Source organism: Poeciliopsis prolifica, unplaced genomic scaffold (assembly GCF_027474105.1).
Source record: "Poeciliopsis prolifica strain line A6 unplaced genomic scaffold, Auburn_PproV2 SCAFFOLD211, whole genome shotgun sequence".
NCBI classification, from domain to species: Eukaryota; Metazoa; Chordata; class Actinopteri; order Cyprinodontiformes; family Poeciliidae; genus Poeciliopsis; species Poeciliopsis prolifica.
The window spans coordinates 108,449-136,151 of record NW_026562586.1 but is presented as its reverse complement, the minus strand read 5'-3'; the positions used below and the strand labels follow the sequence as shown (position 1 = coordinate 136,151).

Below are 27,703 nucleotides of genomic sequence, written 5' to 3'. Positions count from 1 at the left end.
AGATGGCCGTCATGTTTTTGTGTTTTTTAGTCAAAACGTGCGGATGACAAATCATTTCACATGAGTTAACAAGATACTGTTGGTTGAACAAAATACAAGAAATCTTCCAGAATAAATCCAAACACATTAGTAAGCAATGAAACTGTTCAGCGAATATTGACATGAATATAACTAATTTATCTCTGTGTTAATTGAAGTAAATGGTATTATAAACAACCAATAATTTGACAGCAAATTCAAGTGTAAGCTGGGCAGTTGTGTAGATATTTTAATTAGCAAAACAATAAACCCATTGCAAATGATCACGCAATGAATCAACCATTTTAATATGGATAGGTTACTGTCACAAACCTGACAATAAGAATGTGTATCCACTTTGCTAATTTGCTCATCTTAAAACATACACGGCATGTTTATCATGCACAACATTGATCTAAATGTTAAAAACATTTTTGTGAATAAAACAGAAAAATTTCTCGTTAAAAGAGAAATCAGTCCCAAGTGATTTCTTTTTTTCCAACTTCACTATCCAAGGATCCCGAGCAGAAGTTACGAGCTTTAAAACATGTTTTTCCATGTTTAAAAACTGCTGCTGTTAGAAACTTGCGATTGAAAAGTATATAAAGATCAGCATTTTAACTTGTGTGCATTGAGATTAATGAGTCGCAGATTCGTTCAGCGCGCCCTACGTCCTGCCTGGTAGCGCCGTTATCCAGGATGGATTCTGATCTGAGACTGCAGGACTCCACTCTCCTGTAAGGAGAAAGACTTGTTGAAAGTAAAACATGAAGCCTAATCTTGTATCACAATAAAAAGTAGTTGAACTTGGCAAATAAATCTTTTGTTATTTAAGTCGTCATTGAGTTTAATAATCCCTAATTCAGGTTGTAATTTCAACCTCAATTAAATTGCCCTGAAAATTCCCCAAACTGTGCGTCTCATCTGTCATTTTTCTTTAATTCTAATCCAAGTAGCTGATAATCTGAGCAGTGTGACATCGTGGGACATATTTCACAAATAGACTGATGCAACCGATCGTACCCGCAGCTCCTCTTCTGACTTCAGAGTAAACTGTGCCCTCGTCTGTGTTCGGAGGCCTTCCTGCTACGGGAATCAAATAATAAAGAACACAAAAAGGTGACGGTTAGAATGGAAGCAATTGTATTTTTTGCACATTGTGTCAAGAACTCACTCTTCTTTCCAACGTTTTTCACTTCAATCTGAGCGTAGGTGACTTCTCTGGACTCTTCGGGGGCTGAAATATCTAAGGATTCTTAGGTCAGTTATTTTTATAAATTCATAATTTAAATAGGAATCCTAAAAGAGATCACATTGCCATAAACTATATTTAAGTTCTGCTGTGGAAGGACAGAGTTACATTTTCTCATTTCATTCTTATTAACGCCACAATTAGTGGTGGATCTCACTGAGAGGACAATACAGTAAAGTGAATACGAATGACTATTTCTAAAAATGAAAAGGCATAAAAACATGTTGGATGAAAGCGTGTTGGGAGTGAACGGTCTCACCTTTGGACCGCATGTAATAACACAGAAACAGCAGGAGAATAATGAGAAGGATTCCACTAAACGGTCCAGTGATCAGCAGCACATTGGATGAAGAGCCGGCAGCAGTGGGAACATTTGCAAGAAACACTGAATCGTGAGAAAAGGAAGATATCTGCAGTCATTATAACAACCGTCAGAAAAACATGCAAAAAATCTGCAGCGCATAAACACAAACATCGTCGGCGTTCACTTCGTTCCTCTCTAACAGCCGAAAGCTTTTACTGAATGAAATGCATCAAACATTTGAATCCCTCACCTCTAACAGACATCCAGCTGTTTGGTGACTCTTTTCCTGAATGATGACATTTGTAGAAACCTTCATCTGACTTTGACACTGCAGAGATCTTCAGCTCCTCTGTGCTGTCATTATTGAGTAGTTTATCATTATGATAGAAAAACACATTGGAGAGAAGTTGTTGTTGTTTATTTCTGCAGCTCAGAGTAACAGAATCTCCCTCAGTCACAAGATGAACAGGGCTCACCAGGATAACACCATCATAATTATCTGTTTAGAAAAAAAAAAAAAGTTAGGGAATTTGACTTTGACATTATCAAAAATAGATCTTTAAAAGAAAAAGTTTTCCACAAGTGAGTCAGATATTTGCCTCTAAATATGACTTTGGACTTAACCTGACCTATATCACTTAACTGAAATCACCGAAACTTAAAAAAAAATGAAATAAATGAGGGTGCAGTAAAAAAAAAAAAAAAAAAAAAAAAGGAAATTTTAACATTGCTTTTACTTGTTTTATTCAGTACAGTATATATGGTCCAAATATTGGTATTTATTATATGGCATGAAATCAAGCTGAACGTTTCTTCCTGAGGTCAAAAATATCAAAACTGATTATTTGGCCTGGAATTCAGAAATGTACATATACGCTGTAAACACTAGGTGGCAGTGTAGTATTTACTGTAAAATAAGACAGGTACTTTAGCAGCATGTAGCACGCACAACAAATACGCTCAGTGTTACACAGTCAAAATGCATTATTTACATTGAAATAGTTCAAATACTATAATAATAAAAAGTCAAACAAATCATAACATACTCTGTAAAGTGATGTTAACTGCATTGCTGAATTCTCCCCAACCAGACTCACACCAGAATATTCCTCCATCAGACCAGTTACTGATTATGGATTCCTGTCCTGCTCCCCAGCTGGAGGAGTTCAAAAATGAAGGTTGACCCATTTCTGTGACCCTTGTGACCCTCGTGACCCTCCAGTCGGTAGAGTTTCCTCCTTCACAATGGAAAGAGACCAAATCAGAGCTGAAGTGTTGAACTCTGTCTGGTTTCACTTTGAGAGACGGTCCAAGTTGAAAATCTGACAAAAAAAAAAAAAAAATACCCATGATGACATTTAATATTTCAGTCTGTTACAGTCTAATTATCAATATTTTGTAAACTTTAAATTATACCTTCAGTCAAACTGAAGACAAAGACGGGGAAAAACTGACCTGCAGACCACACAAACTTCGGTTTGCTTTGCACAACTTGTTCCCCTCGTCTTGCTTCGCACACGTATCCTGCAGTACTTGTCTGTCCATGAACGATATGGGAATTGTCTATGGTCCCATTGATGCTACCAGGCAGCAGCTCAAAGCTGTAGGAACTGCTTGGTGGTTTGGGAACAGCTTTATACCAGAAGAACCTCCATCCGGCAGACGGTTCTTCAACCTCACAGCTCAGAGTCACTGAGGCTGCAGGACTCAGCCATGATGGAGACATAGAGAGGACAGGGACAAGCTCATCTGTTCAAAGAGATTTGATGTGAAATGTGATGTGATGAAAGCGAGCGGGATATTGTTCACATGTTTTCTTACTCATTTCATTATTTTTGTTAATCTTAGGATTTTCTGTGCCCTGTTCCCCCCAAATAAAAACAAACTGGTGAACCTATTTCTGCGTTTGAGCTCAACGTCTTCAGCAGAGGAAATGAGCTTTTAGTGCCGCAACTTTTGGCGACCCTATGGCCAGAGGCATGCCAAAGATACATATATGTAAATATGTGAATAATGTTTTTAGAAAACCAAACAATGAACCCACGTAAAAATGATCCTATTATCATAATTTCCACCCATATATTTAAGAATAAATATATGTCCGTGTCCCGTTTCATAGCAGCATCATCTGCACTTCTAAATGTAAATGCATTATTGTTCTGAAAAATCACACTGAATTTCTCTAATACAATTTTCACCCATATAAAACGAATCAACTTACAAACAGTTAATGAGAGAGCATCACTCCACTCTGTAGAGGAAAACCTGTCTCTTCTTCCTCTGCAGCTGTACTCTCCACTGTCAGACTGTTTAGCTTTGATGATCCTGTGTCCACTTGATGATCCCGGTTTCTCAAACGTGTGATTTTTTTTCCACTCATAGGTCCAGTTAATTTGTTCACCTCCCTTTATTTCGCAGCCGATAGTGACCGTCTCTCCTACGTAAATCCGAGCCCAATCATGGTCCAAGGTCACGGTGACGCTAAAAGAAACTGAGATGCAGAAATTTCTGGTTAGAAAACATTCCTATGAATAAGAGAAGTTATTGTTTTATCACAATGTAAAACACAAACCAATGTGATGACAAAGAATTATTTGATGAATAATGGAAATTAGACATGCAATTCTGACTGTTAATTATGAAAAGTTCCTAGAGTGATATATACATATCAGTGAAACAGCTGGAGTTATTACAGGTGTGTGTGATAATTATAAGCCTCTAATGATCATTCTGGTTCTCAGTAGGAAGATGAAATCATTCCTTAGTTTATTCACCATCATCACGTTGCAGCTTTCAGTGAACTGCTTTTGTGAATTTTGTTTTATATTCATGTTACAAACTTTGTTCGCACAGCTGTAGAAAACTGTTCCTGCAAACAACCAAACTTACGGGTCTCCTGAACAGTGACCTTGTTGCTGTAACTTGTGTAGGAAGGCACATTTCCTTTTCCCAGTCTTACTCCTCTGCAGCTGTACAGACCTCCTTTTGAGAGCACGAGGGATTTGTCTGCTGTGCGGTTCATCATCTGACCTGCAGACGACTCGGAATCATGTCTGTACCAGTGAAAGTCTAAGTGACCTGGGTTATCCACAGTGCAGGTCAGAGTCACACTGCCCCCTGCTGGTAGAACAGCTCTATCTGCCGCCAGTGAAGTTTTTCCTGTTTGAAAAAAAACAACAAAAAAAAAAAACAGTCTTTGACAGATATTGAAATATTTGATCTGTTTATTTATTGAGATTTTTACACGTATCAATCTAATGTTATTCTGATATTAAGACAAAAACAGGAAATGGAATAAATGTTTCATCAATAAGTGTTTTAAGAAACACGTTCTTACTGTTTAATGAACAGTAAGAAAGTGCAAAGATCAGTTCAGATAAACATAAAAAATTCCCTTCTCACCCACCGCGGGTGGTTCTTATCCTCTGAGCTCGGGTCCTCTACCAGAGGCCTGGGAGCTTGAGGGTTCTGCGCAGTATCTTGGCTGTGCCAAGGACTGCACATTTCTGGACTGAGATGTCTGATGTTGTTCCTGGATCTGTTGTAGCCACTGCTCCAGTTTGGGGGTTACTGCCCCGAGGGCCCCGATGACCACAGGCACCACTGTGGTCTTCACCTTCCAGGCCCTCTCCAGTTCTTCCCTGAGGCCCTGGTATTTCTCCAGTTTCTCATGCTCCTTTTTCCTGATGTTGCAATCACTTGGTATTGCTACATCAACCACAACGGCTTTCCTCTGATGTTTATCCACTACGACAATGTCTGGTTGGTTCGCCATTACCATTTTGTCTGTCTGGATCTGGAAGTCCCACAGGATCTTAGCTCTGGCGTTCTCCACCACCTTTGGGGGTGTTTCCCACTTTGATCTCGGGGTTTCCAGTCCATATTCTGCACAGATTTCTGTACACTATGCCTGCCACTTGGTTATGTCGCTCCATGTACGCTTTCCCTGCCAGTATCTTGCACCCTGCTGTTATGTGCTGGACTGTCTCAGGGGCCTCCTTGCACAACCTACACCTTGGGTCTTGTCTGGTGTGGTAGATCTGGGCCTCTATTGCTCTGGTGTTTAGGGCCTGTTCCTGGGCGGCCAGGATGAGGGCCTCTGTGCTGTCCTTGAGTCCAGCTTTTTCCAGCCACTGATATCAGCCACTTGGGTTATTTGCTGGTGGTACATCCCATGTAGGGGCTTGTCCTCCCATGATGGTATCTCTGGCACCTCAACCTCTGTTCCCTGTTGTCTGAGACATTCACTGAGCACATTGTCTGTTGAGGCTTTGTCCCTGATGTATTTATGGATCTTAGTTGTTTCGTCCTGGACAGTGGTTCTCACACTCACTAGTCCTCTGCCTCCTTCCTTGCGGCTCGTGTACAGTCTCAGGGTGCTGGATTTGGGGTGGAACCCTCCATGCATGGTTAGTAGCTTTCTAGTCTTAATATCTGTGGCTTTTATCTCCTCCTTTGGCCAGCTAATTATTCCAGCAGGGTATCTGATTACTGGCAGGGCATAGCTGTTTATCGCACGGATTTTGTTCTTGCCATTGAGCTGGCTTCTCAGGACTTGCCTTATTCGTTGGAGGTATTTAGCTGTGGCTCCTTTCCTTGTGGCCTCATCGAGGTTGCCATTTGCTTGTGGTATACCCAGGTACTTGTAACTGTCCTCTATGTCTGCTATTGTTCCTTGTGGGAGTGAGACTCCTTCTGTGCGGATCACCTTCCCCTCTTTGTGATCAGCCGACCACACTTCTCTAGTCCGAATGACATCCCAATGTCAGTGCTGTAGATCCTGGTGGTGTGGATCAGTGAGTCGATGTCTCGCTCACTCTTGGCATACAGCTTGATGTCATCCATGTAGAGGAGGTGACTGATGTTGGCCCCATTTTTGAGTCGGTATCCGTAGCCAGTCTTGTTGATAATTTGGCTGAGGGGGTTCAGGCCTATGCAGAACAGTAGCGGGGACAGAGCATCTCCTTGGTATATGCCACATTTGATGGACACTTGTGCAAGTGGTTTGCAGTTGGCTTCAAGCGTGGTTTTCCACAGCTTCATCGAGTTTGCAATGAAGGCTCTCAGAATCCTGTTGATGTTATACATCTCTAGGCATTCAATGATCCAAGTATGCGGCATTGAGTCATAGGCTTTCTTGTAATCGATCCAAGCCATGCACAGGTTGGTGTGTCGGGTTTTGCAGTCTCGGGCAACTGTGCGGTCTACGAGGAGTTGGTGTTTGGCTCCTCTGGTATTTACACCGATACCCTTCTGTGCCGTGCTCATGTGTTTATCCATGTGTTTGCTTATCTTGGCCGCTATGATGCCTGACATGAGCTTCCAGGTTGTGGAGAGGCAGGTTATTGGTCGGTAGTTGGGTGGGACTGGACCCTTTGATGGATCCTTCTGGATTAGGATTGTCCGCCCTTCAGTTAACCATTCAGGGTGAGTCCCACTTTGTAGCTGCTGGTTCATTTGGGCTGCCAGTCGCTCATGGAGAGCAGTGAGTTTCTTTAGCCAGTAGGCATGGATCATGTCAGGCCCTGGTGCTGTCCAGTTTTTCATGCCTGAGAGTCTTTCTTGAACATCTGTCGCAGTGATGGTTACCGGGGCTTGCTCAGGGAGGTTGCTGTGGTCCTCTCGTAGAGAGATCAGCCACTGTGCATTGCTGTTGTGGGACGCCTCCCTTTCCCATATGAAACAACAAGGCTTGGAGCCTCTGTTTGGCAGTTTCAAGTGCTTCAGGTATGGGCATCTGCCTGTACTTTCTGGGTACTGGTCTTTTCATTGTACCCTTGTGGAGCTCTGACAGTTGGCTCACTTCCCTCCTTGTTACCTTGATTTTAGCCTCTAACCGTCTTTTCCATGGTGGGTATTGGGTCTCATGGTTGCTCTTATAGCCAAGTATCTCAAGGATCACTGATGCTGAGTTGTAGATCAACTCATTGGTTTCTGTTATGGTGTTGGTAGGGATCGTTCTCAATGCTGCATTCACATTCTCAATGAGACTTCCTGATGGTACTTCACTCAGCCGTTGTAATTGGCGCCGGGGAGGCCTGGTTGTCATTCGGGTCATGATTCTCTCTCTCAGGTGAGCAGGTCTCGCTCACTGGGGCCGTGTATCCCCTCACTGGGTGGGGACTTGTAGTTAAGTCCCCACAGTCATGACATCCGGGTTCCTCCCTTTTGCCGTAGCATTTGTGTTGTATCTCGTCAATCTCAAGTTGTGATAGCAGTTGCCGTTTGCGGATGTTGGAACACTGAGCTACTAGTTGTTTAGCGCTTAGTGTTGACTGGGGATGTCGAAGTAACCATTCCTTCCCCAGTCTTTGCATGTAACCCCTCTGACTAGGGTTACTTGAGTAGTAGCATTCCAACAGATCCACATTTTCATCTCTCGCCCATTTCCGTCTTGTTCCAGTAGCCCATTTGTCATCAAGGTGCTCTGGTTCCCCAACACCTGACGCAGACCTTGTTTGGCCGGGCGACGTCTGAGCCGGCATGTTATGCAACTTAGTATCTCTCATGGTCTGAGGTAGGCAGTAGCTTGAAGGGTCTTGCCTAAGGACCCAGACTGGATTCGAACCCTGCCCTCTCGGGTGATATACTGATGCCTTATGTATTGAGCTATCCAGTCAGCTACATATATATATATATATATATATATATATATATATATATATATATATATATATATATATATATATATATATATATACACATACATACAAGGCAACAAATCCATTTTCTCCATTCTTCAGAAATCTAAAGCCACCTTGAAGCTTGATGGAAAAATGTCAAAGTCCTGTATATCAATTTCCGTTCTCTTCAAAAGCATAGACTATAATCTTTCACATTCAAATGCAGCACATAACAAAAACATCAAAGAGTAATTTTTATCTTTTAGCATAAATAAAAATTTTAATTTCATCCATTTTCTTCCGCTTTATCTGGGGTCGGGTCGCAGGGGCAGCAGCTTCAGAAGAGGCTCTCAGCGACCACCCGAGCGCCATGCCGCTTCACCCGCTGGTCCCCACCAACAAACAATTAATTAGAAACCATTTAAAAAACCAATCACACTGATGATGCAATGCAACTTGTAATACAGGTAAAATTTTTAATTTTTGCACAGAATAGTGAGCACAAAAGTACTTACAGAGGAAACCCATCCAGAGCAGATTGTGCTGCATCCTCACAGCTGGACTTCCTGCAAAGTTAATGATGAACGCTTCTGCTTTTCGTTAGCTATAATGTTGACCGAATAAGGAGTAGCATCTGCTGCACAGTTGTGACCAACATGTTTCACACTTCAATGCTAAAAATATCATGTCTGTGGTTCACTCTCACGTCTGCGGCTGCGTTTCCCATAGCAGTTTTTAGACATAGGAACTTTTTCTGCAAGGCATCAGCTTGTTTTATCTCGAAGGTTCTCATTGAAATTTCTGTTGCAATAATTGTTTCAAAGTAAATTTCTTTTAAGCTTCTTTTTGTTCATGCTAATCTATTTTTCTTGGACCCCTTTAGTGGTCAAACTATTAAAATGTCCAAGGATTGTTTTGGGGCTAGAAACCAGACGTTTGCTCTCAGCTTTAAAGCCTACTTCCTCAAATTCACATTTATTTTTATGCTTGCTTTTCTGTCAGAACTCTAAAGTTAAAGGCATGCTTTGACCCCAGCATACTGAAGATTTGGTGGAAGCGGTGGCAGTGTGGTTTCAACACCTATAGCAGGAAATCAACTTGAACATGTGAACAAAGTTTAATTTCTTCCAATGCAGTAACTTGGAAACTAAACTTTAAAAAGAAGCACGACGTGTCAAGTAAAATCTTACTGATCTCAGTCATTTAATGTTAGTAAACATGTAATAACTAATGGTAAACTTGACTGTTTAACATTTCCGCATTCAATTAGGTAACATAAACACAGAGAGAAAAAGGAAGGAAATACTGAACAGAAAAAAGAGATTTTGCTTTGACTTTTTATTTGATCTTGATCTCATCTTGTTTGCTCAAGATGACACGTTCCAAACATTTGGTCGCGAAAGACAAATACACAAATAAGCACATTAGCTTAATCTTTTCCGTCTGCTCATATTCACTCCTCACCCCGATGCTTGAGGTCTCGGCTTGTGGTAAATAAACAGTTCGGTTTCTGCATGAGCACTCATGATGAGGACCGTTGAGTATTAAAATGCATCTCATGGATCATGAAAAGTATGTCCTTTGTTTATACTGAACTGTAATCATAAAAATACTCATTTACCACGACTCACATTATCTTGAAATTCCAGAAAATCACTTTGAGAAGCAAATTTACCTCGTTTACACAGTTAAACGGCAGTTCTTCCATATACTATAAAAAAAACAACCACTTTTGAATTGAAAGGAAAAAATAATATTTTTACATGTGACCCCTGTTTACCATTGTACTATTTAGAAATTAAAATGAATGTTAGTAATTTTAATTAACTCAAAACATGAAAAGTTTAGTTTGTTTTAATGTCACAATGGCAAGGGAATCATTTCTTTTTACAAGGCGTGTAACTAATATAACTAGTAAAACAAAATAAAGCAAAGTAAAGCAGAGTTGGCAGTATAATAAGTAACTGGTAACGCTGAGAGGGATTATTTTAAACACATACAAAGCAACAGCTAAAATCAGTTTTATGAAAGGTTAATATTTGGTCTGTCACAATAGATCCAACAAAAACTGCATGAGTTAGAAGCTGCAGACTGAGCTACACCTACATGGTGTTTTTGTTCTCTGGTTCAGGGTTGATTTCAGAATAAACAGCCTCTTCTTTTGCTCCAGGCTCCCCCTACCTGTGAAAGGACAACTGTAAGACTTCAATGTACCTATAATGCACAAATTACTTCTTTTTTTTCCTTTTATGCTCTTTAAATTAAACTTTAAATTCCTACAATTTCTTTTCCCCTGTAATTTCTTAATCTAAGTACAATTAGGTAATAAGCACAAATCCACTTTTTTTTTATTTTTTAATCTTTTATCACATGTCTAAATATTTATATGCTGACATACATGAGGACTTTCTGCAGTGTGTAAAACATTTAAGCATTTATATTTTGTCCCAAAAAAGCTTTGTTTTTGTCAAACATTAGTTGATAGAGATGGAAAGCACCATATTGTCAAGTTGGAGTTGACTTTACCTTTCATTCCTGAATCCAGACAAGAGTAGGCAGCGCCCCCTCTGCTGGTTTGTTTGGAGTACCTGTTCAAATAAACAATTTCTATTAAAACATTTTTGTTTTTTTATCAAAACAAGGCAGATTTTTTTTCTTCTTTAAGTTGTTTTTGTGACTTACTCTCTTTCCCAAAGTTTTTCAGTTCAATGAGAGAGTAGGTTACATCTCTGGGTTTATCTACCACTGAAACATTTCAGGATTTTTCAGATCGGTTACTTGCATTTGTGCATGTAGCAGTAATATCTGGTGGAAAAGATTCACTTTACCATTTCCACCGGTGCCCGAGAAGTTGACCGACTCATAGATGTGATCGTCGCCTGCAGTGCAGGAAAAAAAGTGAATATTAATTTAAACACCGTCATCTAATTCTGACCCCTGCAGAGGAGAGCTGCTCTCATCAGTTTCGTTCTTATTGAATCCATTATTTAATCTGCAACTGATTTTTAACAACTTTCACCTAAAACAGTCTTAACTCTTGTTAACGATCCTAAAGTTCTGTTCACTCCCGTTGGCCTATGGGTCAAAAACGACCCGCCCTGACAAAAGCCCCATCATAAAGCAAATTTTAAATCCAAAATCTATCTTGCATGATGAAGCAATCTGTTATTTATCAATTCAACTCAATTTTTTTCATTTATTTTTGTTATACAATACAAAAGACAATCAACAGGACTGCACTTTTTATTTATTTATGTTTTTTTCCCACAAGCCAAGTGTTTGCAGCAGTTTTCGGCTTATCATTGCGATTATATAAATGTGAAGTAATTGCTTCTGAATTAATTACACTGGAAAGGGAGAAAGAAAATAAACTATTTGGAACTTTTTTGTCAACAGTTTATTCCTTTAAACTTCTTTCGGAAGTGAATGATAAAAATATTTATTGTAATACAAAAAAAATTGCAGCGTACATTTTTTCACAAAAGTGTAAAAATTTTAGATATTTGAGGCGAAGTGATGCACTTTACGTAAATATGTGAATACCAAATATATTCTTTTAAAATATCTTTCTTAAAATTGTAAAAAAATTCTCCTACTGTTAATGTATCATACATTCACAATTACCGATTTCACCTTTGGACCGCCTGTAGTGCCACAGTAACACCAGAAGATGAACCAGGAGGACTCCACCAACAGGTCCGATGATCATAAGGACGGGAAATGAAGAGCTGACCGGAGTGGGCACTGTTACTGGAAAGAAGGACTCATTTCATTTTTTACAGTACAATTACTTCTAACTCAATTGTTAGAAAAACTGATTTTACATGTACAATCTGAAATGTAAACTAAAACGAAAATAAAACTCAACAAAAAATGTCTACAGAAGACAAACTTTGAGCACTTTTCTTTGGGCCCTGCCTGCGTTGGTCACGTGTCGGGCTGGCCCAGATGGACAAAAAACCATCATGACTCACCTGACACCAGTAATGGCATCTTTTCACTCCACTTTGTCACAGAACGCAGGTCGTCTCTGTTTCTGCACCGACACAAGTAGTCTCCACTGCTGGACTCAGAGACTGTGAAAGTCAGGATTTTTTCCTTTGCCATTTTTAAAGTTGTTCCATTTCTCTTCCAGTCGCATCTCCACTCAATGGTTTCTCCTCCCTGGATCTCACATGTCAGAGTGATCGTCTCACCACTGATGATATGAGAACCTTTTGGTTGTCGAGTCACAAAAACCTTGTTGGAAACTGTTTCCATTAAATATGGGCAGTTTTGAAAAAAATAAAAATAAAATACATAAAAAAACCTCTTGAGTTTCCTCTTAAATATAATCAATAATCAACAGATGCATTTAAAGAGAAAATTAACTTACAGCTTATTGTGATGCTGACTTTATCACTTACAAGACTATAGAAGTTTGTATTTCCTCTCATTCCATCACATCTGTAGATTCCTCCTTCTGTTACATTAATATCTCTGTTTTCTTCATCAGTGAGTTGAGTCTCAGGTGTGTCTTTGGTCTTTCTCCACCATCTGTACCTCCATCCAGCAGAGGGCTCCACTGAGCAGCTCAGTCTCACACTGCCCCCTACTGGTATGGTTGTAGGACCTGCAGTCAGTTTGGCTTTGGGTTTTGCTGCTGTTAAAATAAAAACTTTAATTATTCAGTCACCGATTTTACATATTCCACAATCACATTTAGTACAACATATTCAAATGTCTCAACATAAACAATGACAAAACTCCATAATTGACTTTCTCTACTGGGAATAAATGATGGGTTATCTTAGTTATTTTAATGACCAAAGTAAAAAAAAAAAAGTAGAAGATATTTTTCTGCACAAGGATTTAACTTAAAGTAAAGATGTGAAGCAACATCATAACTCTCCATAATCCAGGTGAAAAATCCCTTTGGACTCAGTTGAAACAGTTAATTTAAAGTCTTGAAGAAAAATGTATCTTCATTTGGAAAGCAAAACAAACATGGTCTATTTCCCAATCAACTATATCCTCATTGTCCTTTGTTTGTGGTTTTATGTCAACACCAATATCGATTCTAATCAATGGGGGAAAGCAATTTGCAGCCATTAAAATGTAGTGATAAAGTTCATCTACATGCATCTTGTGGCTGCTTTACAGTGAATAAAAGGTATATTTATCGAGTGGAAAAAATTTAAACAAAAATGTTGATAGCAATTTATAAAAAATGTTAAAATGCAAAAATAACAAAAAGTTCATGTCATGCAATTTATTTCAATGTAAATAAAAAGCACACAAAAGACTTGGAAAATATAAAAGCATCTAAAATTAAAGATTGAACATTGTCTTTTAAGTCATTAGTAAAATGTGTATATGGTTAAATAAGACATTCAACTGATCCCAGTTCAAAACCAGCAGGAAGCGTAAACCAACACTATTAATTCATTATTTGGCTGAATATTCATCAGACTCTGTAAACTTCATTTTGTACATTTACAGACATTTGTAAGTAAATGTACATTTAAATGTAAATTTGTACATTTAAATATAAAGGTAATTTTATTTAAATTGCACATTTTCAGCAACAAGGCAATAGGAGATGCTGTACAGGAATTTATAGGAAAAACAAACAAAATAATAAACCAAAGGAAAGAGCAAAAGAAGAAAAATAATCTAATGTTTATGCAAAATAAATAAACAAGATCCATCTATTCAAGGAGGTTTAGTAAGTATGAGTAAATATCCTCTGGATTGGAAGATTAAGAGTCTAAAAAGTAGTTGCTAAGGTAGTTTTTCTGGATTTCAAGTTCTAATACATGTTCTGGGATGCTAAATAAGAGCAAGATTTAAATCTTCCAGATTAAATTGACTTTCAATATTCTGCATTAATCGAGGGGAACTTTCAGACAGATGCTCTGCTAATATTTAAGCTCTGCTTGCTTTGCTTTTTGCTGAGCTGGTCCTGATAAATAAAAAACAAACAAACAAAAAAAAACATCATGACTCACCTGACACCAGCAATGACATCTTTTTACTCCACTTTGTCACAGAATGCTGGTCGTCTATGTTTCTACACTGACACATGTAGTCTCCACTGCTGGACTCAGAGACAATGAAAGTCCATTCTTTACCATTTGCCAGTTTTACAGTTGTCCCATTTCTCCTCCATTCGTATCTCCACTCAAAGGTTTCTCCGCCCTGGATCTCACATGTCAGAGTGATCAACTCACCACTGAACATCTGAGGCCAGTTTGGTTGTCGGATCGCAAAAACCTCATTGGAAACTGTTTACATTATATATGGGCCGTTTAAGAGAAAAAATAATAAAATGCATTAAAAAAACCTCCAGAGTTTCCTCTTAAATGTAATCAATAATCAACAGCTGCATTTAAAGAGAAAATTAACTTACATCTTATTGTGATGCTGACTTTATCACTTATAAGACTCTGGAAGTTTGTATTTCCTCTCATTCCATAACATCTGTAGATTCCTCCTTCTGTTACATTAATATTTCTGTTTTCTTCATCAGTGAGTTGAGCTTCAGGTGTGTCTTTGGTCCTTCTGAACCATATGTACCTCCATCCAGCAGAGGGCTCCACTGAGCAGCTCAGTCTCACACTGCCCCCTACTGGTATGGTTGTAGGACCTGCAGTCAGTTTGGCTTTGGGTGGAGCTGATGTTAATAAAATATAATAAAAATGTCCGTTAACACGTTAAGTTATTCTTCAGTCAGATTGAGTACAAATATTCAAATGTCGCATCATAATATGTAACAAAACACAATAATTGAGTTTCTCTGATGAGAATAAAGTTTTATGTTAGTTTAACCTCCCAAATAAAACAACAAAAATTATGCTTTTCTGTGATAGCTCACCTAATGAAACATAATTTTATTAATAAAAATAATAATTCTAATTGTATTTCACAGAATTAATGTTTTCTGTAGATGTTGCAACTTCTGATACTTCACAAGAGGTTAAAAGTTCATTTTGGGAGGAACACAAAAAGCTAAGCTGATTTTCTGCATTTGGATTTAACTTACAGAGGATTAAGCATGTTTATTAGCTGTGCAAGTCTCTATCATGTACAAATCTAGTTGAAAAAAATCATTTGGACTCACCAGTAACAGTTATAGAGATCGTGTCACTGCACTTGGCATCACTGGAGCTCTTCCTGACACCACAGCACCGGTATTCACCACCCTGATCAAGTTGGATAGATGGTAATGTGAAGCTTTTGTGCGGGTTGGATTGAAGAATTTTTTCTTCATTTCTTCTAATCTCATATTCCCAGTCGGTGTCTTCGCCTTCATCCATGTCACAAATGAAGGTCACGCTCTCTCCAACATGAAAAGTCGACCAGTCGGGGTCAATAGTCAGGTCTGCGTCTGAAACGCAGCACAATACATTTAGCACATTTATCATGGAGTTTATAAAGGTGTGCCTCATTCTCAGTATATAAATAAATTTGAAGAAAAAAAGAGAAATACCGTCAGCACGTCCGCAGCAGAGGAGTGTATTCATCACTAAAATAAAACCTAAAACCTTTGTCATTATAAACATTAAAAGTTCACAGAAACAAGAACAGAGTCCCTGCGTCGCGTCCAGCTCTGACACTGACACTTTCTTCTCATATCACCGAAGTTTTCGATCAGTATTACACCAGCTTCCTGTTCTGTGAGCTCATTGTCACTTCTTAAAAAAAATTTTTTATCTGAAAAACATCACGGATAAAGACGAAATATTACCACAAAATATTTTGACACTTCCCACACAGTGTCAAACATCCTTAAACTAAGGTGACTCACAAATAACAAAAAGATGTACCCCAGTTACACGGTTTGAGGTAACCATTTGTTTAAAGATCATTTTCAGTTTAGCTCAAATTAAAAGATTCATTTCCTCAAAAAGTAGACGGAAATACAATGTGCAAAACAAACAAAAAGTTCTCAAAAACATCATGTAAATAGGAGAGAACAAAGATAACACATTTTACAAATCATTACATTCGTGAACCTTCAAATATACAGTATACAGTATTTTTCTCATTAAATAAAAGATAAGTTTAAAACTAAGTGAAAAAATAACTACAAGAAAAGAGATGTCAGTGCACATACTGTCAAAAGTGAACATTTTGTTCATTTTATCTGCGCCATTCAAACACAGGAAGTGACATCGCTGCAGAACAAGCCTGACACACGCAGAGAAGAGTTTCGTAAGCTGATTTCCAGGCCTGATAATGACTGCCCGTGGGTCAGAGACATATTTTTTGCACTTTATTTTGACACAAGTTGCACTGAATTCATCAAAACAACCTAAAGAAAGATTTCTATTTTTTCATTATAAAACCAGTGACGTCATTCCTTTGAGTTTTATCATGGAGAACTGACACTTCCTGTCCACCTAACAGAAGCCATTTTGGAGAAAACAGTCAAATAAGGCTTCAAGCTTTAGTGCATAGAGCCTTTAATCAATTGGTTGACATGTTATTTTATTAAATACACAATCAAATCACAATTTGTTGCACACGTTAACAACCTCATTGCTCATCTTGTTGATCTTTCTGCAGATTGTGGAATCAGTGTTAATACCAATAAACTGACCAAGCAATGAAAGCCCACATCTAGGATCAAAATATGCAATCATTTTCCACCCATTTGAAAATCCATTCTTTTGGCTTTTAACTTGCAATGGACTGAATATTCATGCAGACATCTTCTTGGACTGCAAACTCTAAAACTACTTTTTTTTCTTAATACTGAACAGAACTTTAAAACAGCCCAATCAACATCATTAATGTTTTACATACCATGCATTCATGAACTTTCACTCATTTTATGGAAAACAGGCACCGATATTCAAACTGTGTGACAGTTTTGTATTTATCACAAACATAGCATAACTGTAAAAGCTACAAATTCAGCTGTGAAGGTAAGAAGGGAGTTTGCAATTTTCAGCTTTAATTTTATTTCTCAAGAATCTCACAACATTTCAATTTATGAATGTTCCTGTTTATGACATGAGCAAAAATGTAAAACTAGAGCACATTTGATTCTTGAAGAGATATAGCATGATTAAATCATCTTTGGCATCTTAAAGCTGCAGAAATACAATAACCATCACAACATATAATGAAAACATGGCAGCAGAATTTCCCAGTCGTTTCTGATCATATAACAACCTGGAGTATCTGTTGCTGCCGGACTCCAATTTCCAGCTGAGAGAGGAAGAGAGAGCATATATTGGGATAATCAAAATGTGATTTAATTTATCCAAAAGAAATATTTGAGATAATAAAGTTTTTACATGAATGAGGAGGACGTTATTTACCACTGGGGTCTAAAACAGAAACTGGATATCGAAACAGTTTATTTTTAAAAGGGGCAGTATTATTTCCCAGGCACACATGGTCAATTTATAACACAATTGAGCAATTTTTACTTGTTATAAAAACGCAACATATATCAAATAAGACTTGAAAGAAATTTGACTTTGTAACTTAAAACCCTGGAATTGGGCCTCTGTCTCTTTAAGAAGCTCCTGCTCTTTCTGAAACTCCGCCTCCAGGAAGTCATAACAGCATCGCTCCTCTGTTAACCCTTTAACAAACGTTTTTATTAGTGTTGAACTGAGAAGTTGCTCGTGTAGTGAGCTCAGGAGATACCCATTCTAAAACACCGGGTGTTTGCCACTCGCTGCAGGCTAGTCTGAAGGAGCTGAGTGGGGGAGTAAAGGAGGAAGGGCTGCTCTGTCAGGGAGAAGCTCAGAAGCTTGGAAGCTGCAGCTCTGAGGAGGCGGAGCTAAGTCCACCCAGTCGTTTTGCACAGCTGAATGGTTGCCACAGGAGGTTAAAGGATTTCTCAAACATGCATGAAAGAATCAGGGCAACTCTCCAAGTATGTCAACTATAAAATACCATTCTAACATAACATGATGTAAAGATTAAAAACATCAACTTTACATAATACTGCCCCTTTAAAAAGGTGAGCAATGTCAATCAGAAGGTGCTTGAGAATAACTAGAGAAGTCAAATGTGGCAAGACAGTTTACCCTCCCAAAACATAAATAAATAAATGCATTCGTAGATATAATAATGACATCACTGACCGTCATGCGGAGCTTCAACGTCCCGGTTGCACGTTAACGTAAACAGAATCTTCCTCTGGATGACGTCTCTCTGTTAAAATGGCAACATGGATAAAAATGTTCATTAAATCTAAAATCTACTGAATGTTTACTAATGACTTCTCTTGGTGAGGAGTTAAAGTTCAGAGTATTTCACAGCATTGCGAAATTCATCTGTTCCTGAAACGTTTTTGCGTTTCGAACGAGCTTCAATCTCCTTCAGTAACTCGCAAGTTGCAGGTCTGTCTTAAAACACTTTACCATTTCTAGTGGCTCCACGTGGATGGACTGTCTCATACAGAGAAGTGGTGCCTGCAGCAAACAAAAACATTTCAAGATCAACGTTCTGACCCCAACGCAATTATATTAATCTTTTTTTCTGTTGACTATAATCGTTTGTCATTAAGAACCATTTGCCCTGAACGAACTCATGGTAATGACATAACTGTATTTTATCATGTTGAGCAGCAGAGCCATGATATTGGTGGATTAACTGTGACACAAAGTTCAGCACAAACAAAATTAAATTATTGAAATCTGTCGTTTTGTATGCAAGAAGTAATTAGCTCCATTTGGACTTTGACTCTTTAAATATGTCTGTATATTTGCTTTTATGAAGATGAATCAAGTTTTTATAATGTCATTTGTTTTGTGACCAACCATGCAGCAGAGAGCTGTAAACGTGAACTTCAGTCTGATCCACTGCGTGATTGGTGGCAGAGCTGAACCGCCTAAAAATATTAAAATGAATTAAGCGTAAAAATGAATGAAAGAATCAGAAATTCATGCTTAAAATGAGACGACAGATAATTACAAACTGACCTGACGCAGCATAAATCTGCAGAAGATTGAAAAAAATGAATCGGCATCATTAACACCAGAATTAAATAGATGAAATGTATTTAAAAATCACACATGTGACACATTTGATTATTGAAGAAAGCGTTTTTGGTGATGAAGTAATCTGATCCAGTGTGAGAAGAAAACGTTCTCACCATTGGACCGTCTGTAGCGCCACAGCAAGAGCAGGAGGACGATGAGAAGGATTCCACTAATCGGTCCAACAACTAAGAGCACAGGAAATGAAGAGCTGACTGGACTGGATCCAGCTACACAAAAACAAAAGTAATGTATTATTAGTCATCATTGTACCCAAAGAGATGATTTCCTACTAAAACATGTAAATGTGACATTGAGGTTTAACACAGACATTCTCAGTCTGTGTATCAATTTTTCCTCAAACAGTTAAATGGTTTTACTGTCGAAACTGAACTAAATGGTTCAGATCTGCAATTTAAGAAAGTAACAAAGCTTTGCTGTGGGAATGCTCACCTGTAAACATTTGTTAGACGTTGATAATAACGACAATAACTTTTTAAAAATGTTTAAATGAGAAATGAAGCGTTGACAGTGACTGTAAACAGGAAACATTAACAAGAAATTAAATGTTTGTGTCCAACCTTGATGTCACTTTAATGTTTTGTACCATTGATGTGTTTTTCAAATAAAAATATTTGGATTAAAGTTTAAACGTGGAAAAATAGACTATAATTTTGGACACTAACATGGATCTCGCCATACTATGGCTTCTAATGTTACAAGTTACAGTTACAAAGTCGGCCTTCTATCACCTGAAGAACATCTCCAGGATTAGAGGACTAATGTCTCAGCCAGAGCTAGAGAAACTCATTCATGCGTTTATCTTTAGTCGCATTGATTATTGTAACAGTATCTTCACAGTTTATTGAAGATTGATTTATCTTCAATAAATCAATCAGCTTCTGCTGATCCAGAACGCTGCTGCTCGCGTTCTCACTAAAACCAGGAAGATAGAGACATAACACCAGTTTTAAAGTCCCTCCACTGGCTCCCTGTAGCTCAAAGAATAGACTCTAAAATACTGTTGTTAGTTTACAAATCACTGAACGGTTTAGCACCACAATACATCAAAGATCTGCTGTTGTTGTATCGACCTTCCAGACTCTCAGGTTCTGGTTCTGGTTCTGCTCTGCATCCCCAGAACCAGAACCAAGAGAGGAGAAGCAGTTTTCAGCATCTATGCATCAAAAATTTGGAACAACTTTCAGAAAACTGTAAAACAGCAGAAACCCTGACTTCCTTTAAATCTCAAATAAAAACACACATATGTTACAATGTATTGTTTATTCCATGATGCATGACTGTGTTTTTGTGGTTATGTGCATTTCAGCCCTGCTGCTGAAATGTGCTATACAAATAAAATTTGATTGGTTGTCGAGTCACAACAATCTTGTTGGGAACTGATTACATTAAATATGGGCAGTTTAAGAGAATAAAATAATAAAGTGCATTAAAAATACCTCCAGAGTTTCCTCCTAAATATAAACAATAATCAACAGATGCATTTAAAAAGAAAATTAACTTACAGCTTATTTTGATGTTGGTCTCGTCACTTACAAGACTCTGGAAGTTTGTATTTCCTCTCTTTCCATAACATCTGTAGATTCCTCCTTCTGTTACATTAATATTTCTGTTTTCTTCATCAGCGAGTTGAACTTCAGGTGTGTCTTTGGTCCTTCTGAACCATCTGTACCTCCATCCAGCAGAGGGCTCCACTGAGCAGCTCAGTCTCACACTGCCCCCTACTGGTATGGTTGTAGGACCTGCAGTCAGTTTGGCTTTGGGTTTTGCTGCTGTTAAAATAAAAACTTTAATTATTCAGTCACCGATTTTACATATTCCACAATCACATTTAGTACAACATATTCAAATGTCTCAACATAAACAATGACAAAACTCCATAATTGACTTTCTCTACTGGGAATAAATGATGGGTTATCTTAGTTATTTTAATGACCAAAGTAAAAAAAAAAAACAACAAAAACTACAAGATATTTTTCTGCACAAGGATTTAACTTAAGTAAAGATGTGAAGCAACTTCATAACTCTCCATAATCCAGGTGAAAAATCCCTTTGGACTCAGTTGAAACAGTTAATTTAAAGTCTTGAAGAAAAATGTATCTTCATTTGGAAAGCAAAACAAAACATGGTCTATTTCCCAATCAACTATATCCTCATTGTCCTTTGTTTGTGGTTTATGTCAACACCAATATCGATTCTAATCAATGGGGGAAAGCAATTTGCAGCCATTAAAATGTAGTGATAAAGTTCATCTACATGCATCTTGTGGCTGCTTTACAGTGAATAAAAGGTATATTTATCGAGTGGAAAAAATTTAAACAAAATGTTGATAGCAATTTAAAAAATGTTAAAAATGCAAAAATAACAAAAAGTTCATGTCATGCAATTTATTTCAATGTAAATAAAAAGCACACAAAAGACTTGGAAAATATAAAAGCATCTAAAATTAAAGATTGAACATTGTCTTTAAGTCATTAGTAAAATGTGTATATGGTTAAATAAGACATTCAACTGATCCCAGTTCAAAAACCAGCAGGAAGCGTAAACCAACACTATTAATTCATTATTTGGCTGAATATTCATCAGACTCTGTAAACTTCATTTTGTACATTTACAGACATTTGTAAGTAAATGTACATTTAAATGTAAATTTGTACATTTAAATATAAAGGTAATTTTATTTAAATTGCACATTTTCAGCAACAAGGCAATAGGAGATGCTGTATAGGAATTTATAGGAAAAACAAACAAAATAATAAACCAAAGGAAAGAGCAAAAGAAGAAAAATAATCTAATGTTTATGCAAAATAAATAAACAAGATCCATCTATTCAAGGAGGTTTAGTAAGTATGAGTAAATATCCTCTGGATTGGAAGATTAAGAGTCTAAAAAGTAGTTGCTAAGGTAGTTTTTCTGGATTTCAAGTTCTAATACATGTTCTGGGATGCTAAATAAGAGCAAGATTTAAATCTTCCAGATTAAATTGACTTTCAATATTCTGCATTAATCGAGGGGAACTTTCAGACAGATGCTCTGCTAATATTTAGGCTCTGCTTGCTTTGATTTTTGCTGAGTTGGTCCTGATAAATAAAAAAACAAAAAAAAAAAAAACCCATCACGACTCACCTGACACCAGCAATGACATCTTTTCACTCCACTTTGTCAGAGAATGCCGGTCGTCTATGTTTCTGCACCGACACATGTAGTCTCCACTGCTGGACGCAGAGACTGTGAAAGTCAGGAATTTTCCCTTTGCCATTTTTACAGTTGTCCCATTTCTCTCCTATTCCTCCACTCAGTGGTTTCTCTTTCTTGGATCTCACATGTCAGAGTGATCAACTCACCACTGAACATCTGAGGCCAGTTTGGTTTTCGAGTCACAAAAACCTCATTGGAATCTGTTTACATTAAATATGGGCCAGTTTGAAAAAAATAAAGTAATAATAAATTAAAAATACCTCCTGAGTTTCCTCTTAAATATAATAAATAATCAACAGATGCGTTTAAAGAGAAATTTTACTTACATCTTATTGTGATGCTGACTTTATCACTTATAAGACTCTGGAAGTTTGTATTTCCTCTCATTCCATAACATCTGTAGATTCCTCCTTCTGTTACATTAATATTTCTGTTTTCTCATCAGTGAGTTGAGCTTCAGGTGTCTTTGGTCCTTCTGAACCATATGTACCTCCATCCAGCAGAGGGCTCCACTGAGCAGCTCAGTCTCCACACTGCCCTACTGGTATGGTTGTAGGACCTGCAGTCAGTTTGGCTTTGGGTGGAGCTGATGTTAATAAAATAATAAAATGTCCGTTAACACGTTAAGTTATTCTTCAGTCAGATTGAGTACAAATATTCAAATGTCGCATCATAATATGTAACAAAACAAATAATGAGTTTCTCTGAGAGAATAAAGTTTTATTTTTGTTTAACCTCCCAAATAAAACAACAAAAATTATGCTTTTCTGTGATAGCTCACCTAATTGAACATAATTTTATTCATAAAATAATAAGTTTAATTGTATTTCACAGAATTGATGTTTTCTGTAGATGTTGCAACTTCTGATACTTCACAAGAGGTTAAAAGTTCATTTTGCGAAACACAAAAAGCTAAGCTAATTTCCTGTATATAAATTTAACTTACAGAGGATTAAGCATGTTCATTAGCTATGTATCTCTCTATCATGTACAAATCTAGTTGAAAAAGATCATTTGAACTCACCAGTAACAGTTATAGAGACCGTGTCACTGCACTTGGCATCACTGGAGCTCTTCCTGACACCACAGCACCGGTATTCACCACCCTGATCAAGTTGGATAGATGGTAATGTGAAGCTTTTGTGCGGGTTGGATTGAAGAATTTTTCTTCATTTCTTCTAATCTCATATTCCCAGTCGGTGTCTTTGCCTTTATCCATGTCACAAATGAAGGTCACGCTCTCTCCAACATGAAAGTCGACCAGTCGGGTCAATAGTCAGGTATGCGCCTAAAACGCAGCACAATACATTTAGCACATTTATCAATGTATGTTTATAATACATTTTAAGACACCAAATAAAAAAACAACATATATGCACCTCATTCTTTGTGAATAAATAAAAGAACAAAGAAATCAATACCGTCAGCATGTCCAGAGCAGAGAAGAGGATTCAGCAGTAAATAAAAGCTAAACTTTTGTCATTATTAACAAACAACAAAGTTTTAGATTGACGAGCACAGTGTGGGTCACTCTGACACCCAGCGCAGGAGCTTTACAAGCATCCTCTTCTTTACAAGTATATCTTATATGTTTCCCGTCAGAATGACATCAGAGGTTTCAGCCAATTTCTCTTCATCTGATAAAAAATCATAAGACTTAAAATATAAGTACTAACACTTCTCACACATGTAAAAATTCCTCTTTATCATATGTAATTTCTCACAGCGTGTTTATCGTTCAAGTTCTAAAGTCCAACATTGGTGGCTGAGAATTTTCTCCAAGACTAGATTAAGACAATGGAAATGAACAAAAAGTACTTAAATATTTTAAATAGGAGTTATGTGTGTCCGTGAGTGTGTGCGTTTGTGCGTGCGTGTGCGCATGCGTATGTGTGCGTGTGTGTGTGTGCAGCACCAGAAGCCACACAGTGATCTTATTTTTTCCGGAGGAATATTTTTAATTTTTTTAATTGTGACGCAAGTTGTGGCAAATGTGCTAAAAAAAAAAAAAGAGAGAGCGAGAGCGAGAAAAGTGTGTTAATGTGAAAAACTAGCACACCTCTGTTCACATAACTTTTCATTTATTTTTACATTTCAGTACTGAGCCTATCATCAGATGTTTTTCTTGTTTTACTTAATAAAGCAAGTGGGAAAAAAAATTAAATCACAATTTGTTAAGTTCAGCGCTCCAAAATGAGTTCATTTTCCTGCAGATTGTAGAATAACTTTTATGACCAAGCAGGATCACTATGTACATTGTTCTCCTCTGACTTGAAGTAGGGCTGGTGGAGGAATAATGACTTTGTTCTGCAGAATAGTTCACTTATAAAATGTAGGTTTTGCATATTTGTTAAAACTGTCACCATGCAGTAGAATATTTTGTAAAAAAAAAAAAAAAAAAAAAAAACATATATATATATATATATATATATATATATATATATATATATATATATATATATATATATAATATATATATATATATATATATATATATATATATATATATATATATATATATATCTGGTCCTACTGCCTTATTTGTCACAACAATGAAAGTTCAAAGTTCAAATGTAATTAAAGCCAAAAAAGTTTAATTATATATCCTCTGTCTCAACCTCACAAGAGCTCTGTCTTTTAATCGTTACCGTTTCATACAAGCATTAAGTCCTGTTTTTTTCTACACAATGAGCTCATTCTCGAGCGTCGTAACATTTTCCACTTCTTCATTTTAGCTTGACTAAAGAACATTTGAACATTTCCTAACAACTCGGCTTGAGTTTCTCACCAAATTGACTCAAATCAGCAGGACGTGATGCACAAATGCAATCAGACGTTTCCAATTTTGGCATTCCAGTGCATTTACGCCTTACAACCACTTGGAGTTGTCACTGCGGTTTCTTCTCTTTTTCTCTCTCTTTCTGCAGATTCAGTTTCCTAAAGTGTCGTTTTCTTTCTTCCTCCCTCTTTTCTTTTCTCCCTACTTTTCCCTTTGAACTTTTTGTCGGACCTCTCTTCATTTCTTCTTTCTCTTCTTTACCCTTTTCTGTCTCTGTGTCCAGTGCATTTGAAATAAAACCCAAAGCAATTTCTGACAAAAGAAGAAGAACGGAGGTAGAGTTCGGCCACTGGACCTCAGGTTTCTGAAACTTCTGATGCATATTTCAACTCATGCCCAGTTATATAAAATCCTTCAGTCTTGCTATCCAAACAAGTTTATTTGGATGGCATTATTTCTACAAAGGTGATTCAATATGACAGCAAAATAAGCAGATATAACGAGAACTGCATTACAATACAACCTTCAAGTGAAAAACCATCCATTTTATAAATCACATAAAAGAAAATAAAAATGTAAATTTAGGGACATTTTTAGATCTCACTGAAAGGAACCAGAAGGTTTTTCCCGTCTGCAGAACCAGATGATTTGTCAGTACATATATGAACATCAACTCCAATGTGTGGATGCCAAAGGTCACTCAGTGCCTTTTACACGACCAGCAATAGTTTGAATTAAATCCTTTGACGGACAAAAAACTGATGAAGTGATTTAAGGACTGGTTACTGCGATCTGTTTTCCCCAAAGTTAGTCAGGACTCTTTTTTTATATGTCTATATATTTTATTTATTTATTTATTTTTTAGAACTGTACAGATGACATATGAATGTAACCAAAGATAAAATCTCAGATTCGAAGAAAAATGGAAAACATAATAATCAGTAAGAAGTTTTGGAGTTTTATCGCTATAATACGAGTAAAAGTTTTCCAGTTTGTTACTGAGCTGAGTATAAATCATTTTTGAGGCGGTGTTTCTTTTAAGTGACAGTTAAACAAGAAGGGTTTTAATGTTTTTTGGCTTTTCTGGACATGGGACCATCGTCAGCCAGAGTTGCTCCTGACTTGTAGTTGGCATAAACTGCTGCATCTGCCGAGCGACTCCGTTTTCCTGTCAATGGAGAGATGAAATGATTGTATTTTTAAACTGGAAGGCTGTCAATTGTCATCTTCGTCAGCTGGTGACAGCTGGTAACTGCCAGCGTTACACACATGCAACTCAAAAAAATAAAAGGTGTCAATTAAAAGTTCTGAAACCAATCCACTGAGCAAAAAAAAAAAAAGGCCTGGAAGTAATTTTCTCTTCCTTTAGCTTTTGTTTTTTTTTTCTTGGCTTTTTTCAAACGGATAATCTCAACAGATGCTGTGGTAGAGTCTGAAGAAGAAATGAAATGAACAGAAACTAAAAAAACACACGAAAAAAAAACAATTTCCTCTCTGGTGGCCGTATGTAGATGTTAAATAAGGAAAATTATAATTTGAACTCCAAGATTATATGGAATGAAATTGAGTCTAATGTCATGAGGACAAGTTACAATACAAAAAAAATAATAATAATAACCGCACCTGTTTTCACGTCGGAGCCCACAGCGCCCTCTTGTGGATCCTCTGTTGAGATGGATGAAAAAGAACATCTGGAGGTTAAAACCAGTTCTGCCTGAGTTATGTTCTGCTGCTGTCAATCAAATGTCTTACTCGTCGTCCCGAAGTTTTTCATTTCAGCCAGGGAGTACACAGTGTCTGGGGATTTATCTGCAAATAAAATATTCAAGTTACCAACACCAGTCGCATGTCTTTAGGGTTTCTAAGTCACCAATTGGTGACATTCTTATCTACTTTCATAAAATTACTCTACTATTCCGATTGACATCATCCACACAGTTGGGGCCACAACTCTTGAGATTCATTAAAAATTGTAGTTATGCAATGTGGATTTTTTCAGAATAACAGAAACAGAACAAATTTGAGAATAAAAATGTTCTACCTCTGAATACGTTACATTTAAACCTAAATGTAAGAAGGGATTTATAGCCAGGACTGTACCTGGTCCTCTGTTTTCCACATTAGCATAAACAGGACGCTCTTCTGGATCAACAGGAAGTCCTGTTGAGACGAAAAAATAAATAAATAAAAAACAGCGTTAGTAACAGTTCCGATCACTGCTCTCATTAAATTGAATATTTATTTATATATATATGTACACATCTTACTCATCAGCCCAACATTTTCCCCTTCAATCTGGGAGTACACAGTGTTTATGGATTTATCTGAAAAAGAAAATATTCAAGGATTATACAGTCACACATTAGGCTTTCTAAGTGACCAATTGGCAGCATTCTTAACTTTGACAAAAACAGCCTACTAATCTTACTGACATCACAAGATTCAAAGTTGCCTTTTAAAAATGTATTTAAGCAATTCCAGCAGTATAATGTGGACTTCTTTTTCAGAAAACACACACTAATC

At 37.2% G+C, this 27,703-nt stretch overlaps 1 protein-coding gene across 1 annotated transcript in view; it reads right to left on the bottom strand.

Moving 5' to 3' along the window:
• Positions 1 to 27,703, bottom strand: part of LOC129356946 (Fc receptor-like protein 5) — a 39,479-nt gene that overhangs the window by 6,406 nt on the left and 5,370 nt on the right. Inside the window, 12 exon segments of the mRNA XM_055026482.1 lie at positions 12,172 to 12,447; positions 12,573 to 12,839; positions 14,188 to 14,463; positions 14,589 to 14,852; positions 15,300 to 15,566; positions 18,964 to 19,034; positions 19,126 to 19,141; positions 19,299 to 19,412; positions 20,709 to 20,972; positions 22,330 to 22,494; positions 22,497 to 22,601; positions 22,728 to 22,927. Of these exon segments, the coding sequence (XP_054882457.1) occupies positions 12,172 to 12,447; positions 12,573 to 12,839; positions 14,188 to 14,463; positions 14,589 to 14,852; positions 15,300 to 15,566; positions 18,964 to 19,034; positions 19,126 to 19,141; positions 19,299 to 19,412; positions 20,709 to 20,972; positions 22,330 to 22,494; positions 22,497 to 22,601; positions 22,728 to 22,927 (2,285 nt within the window).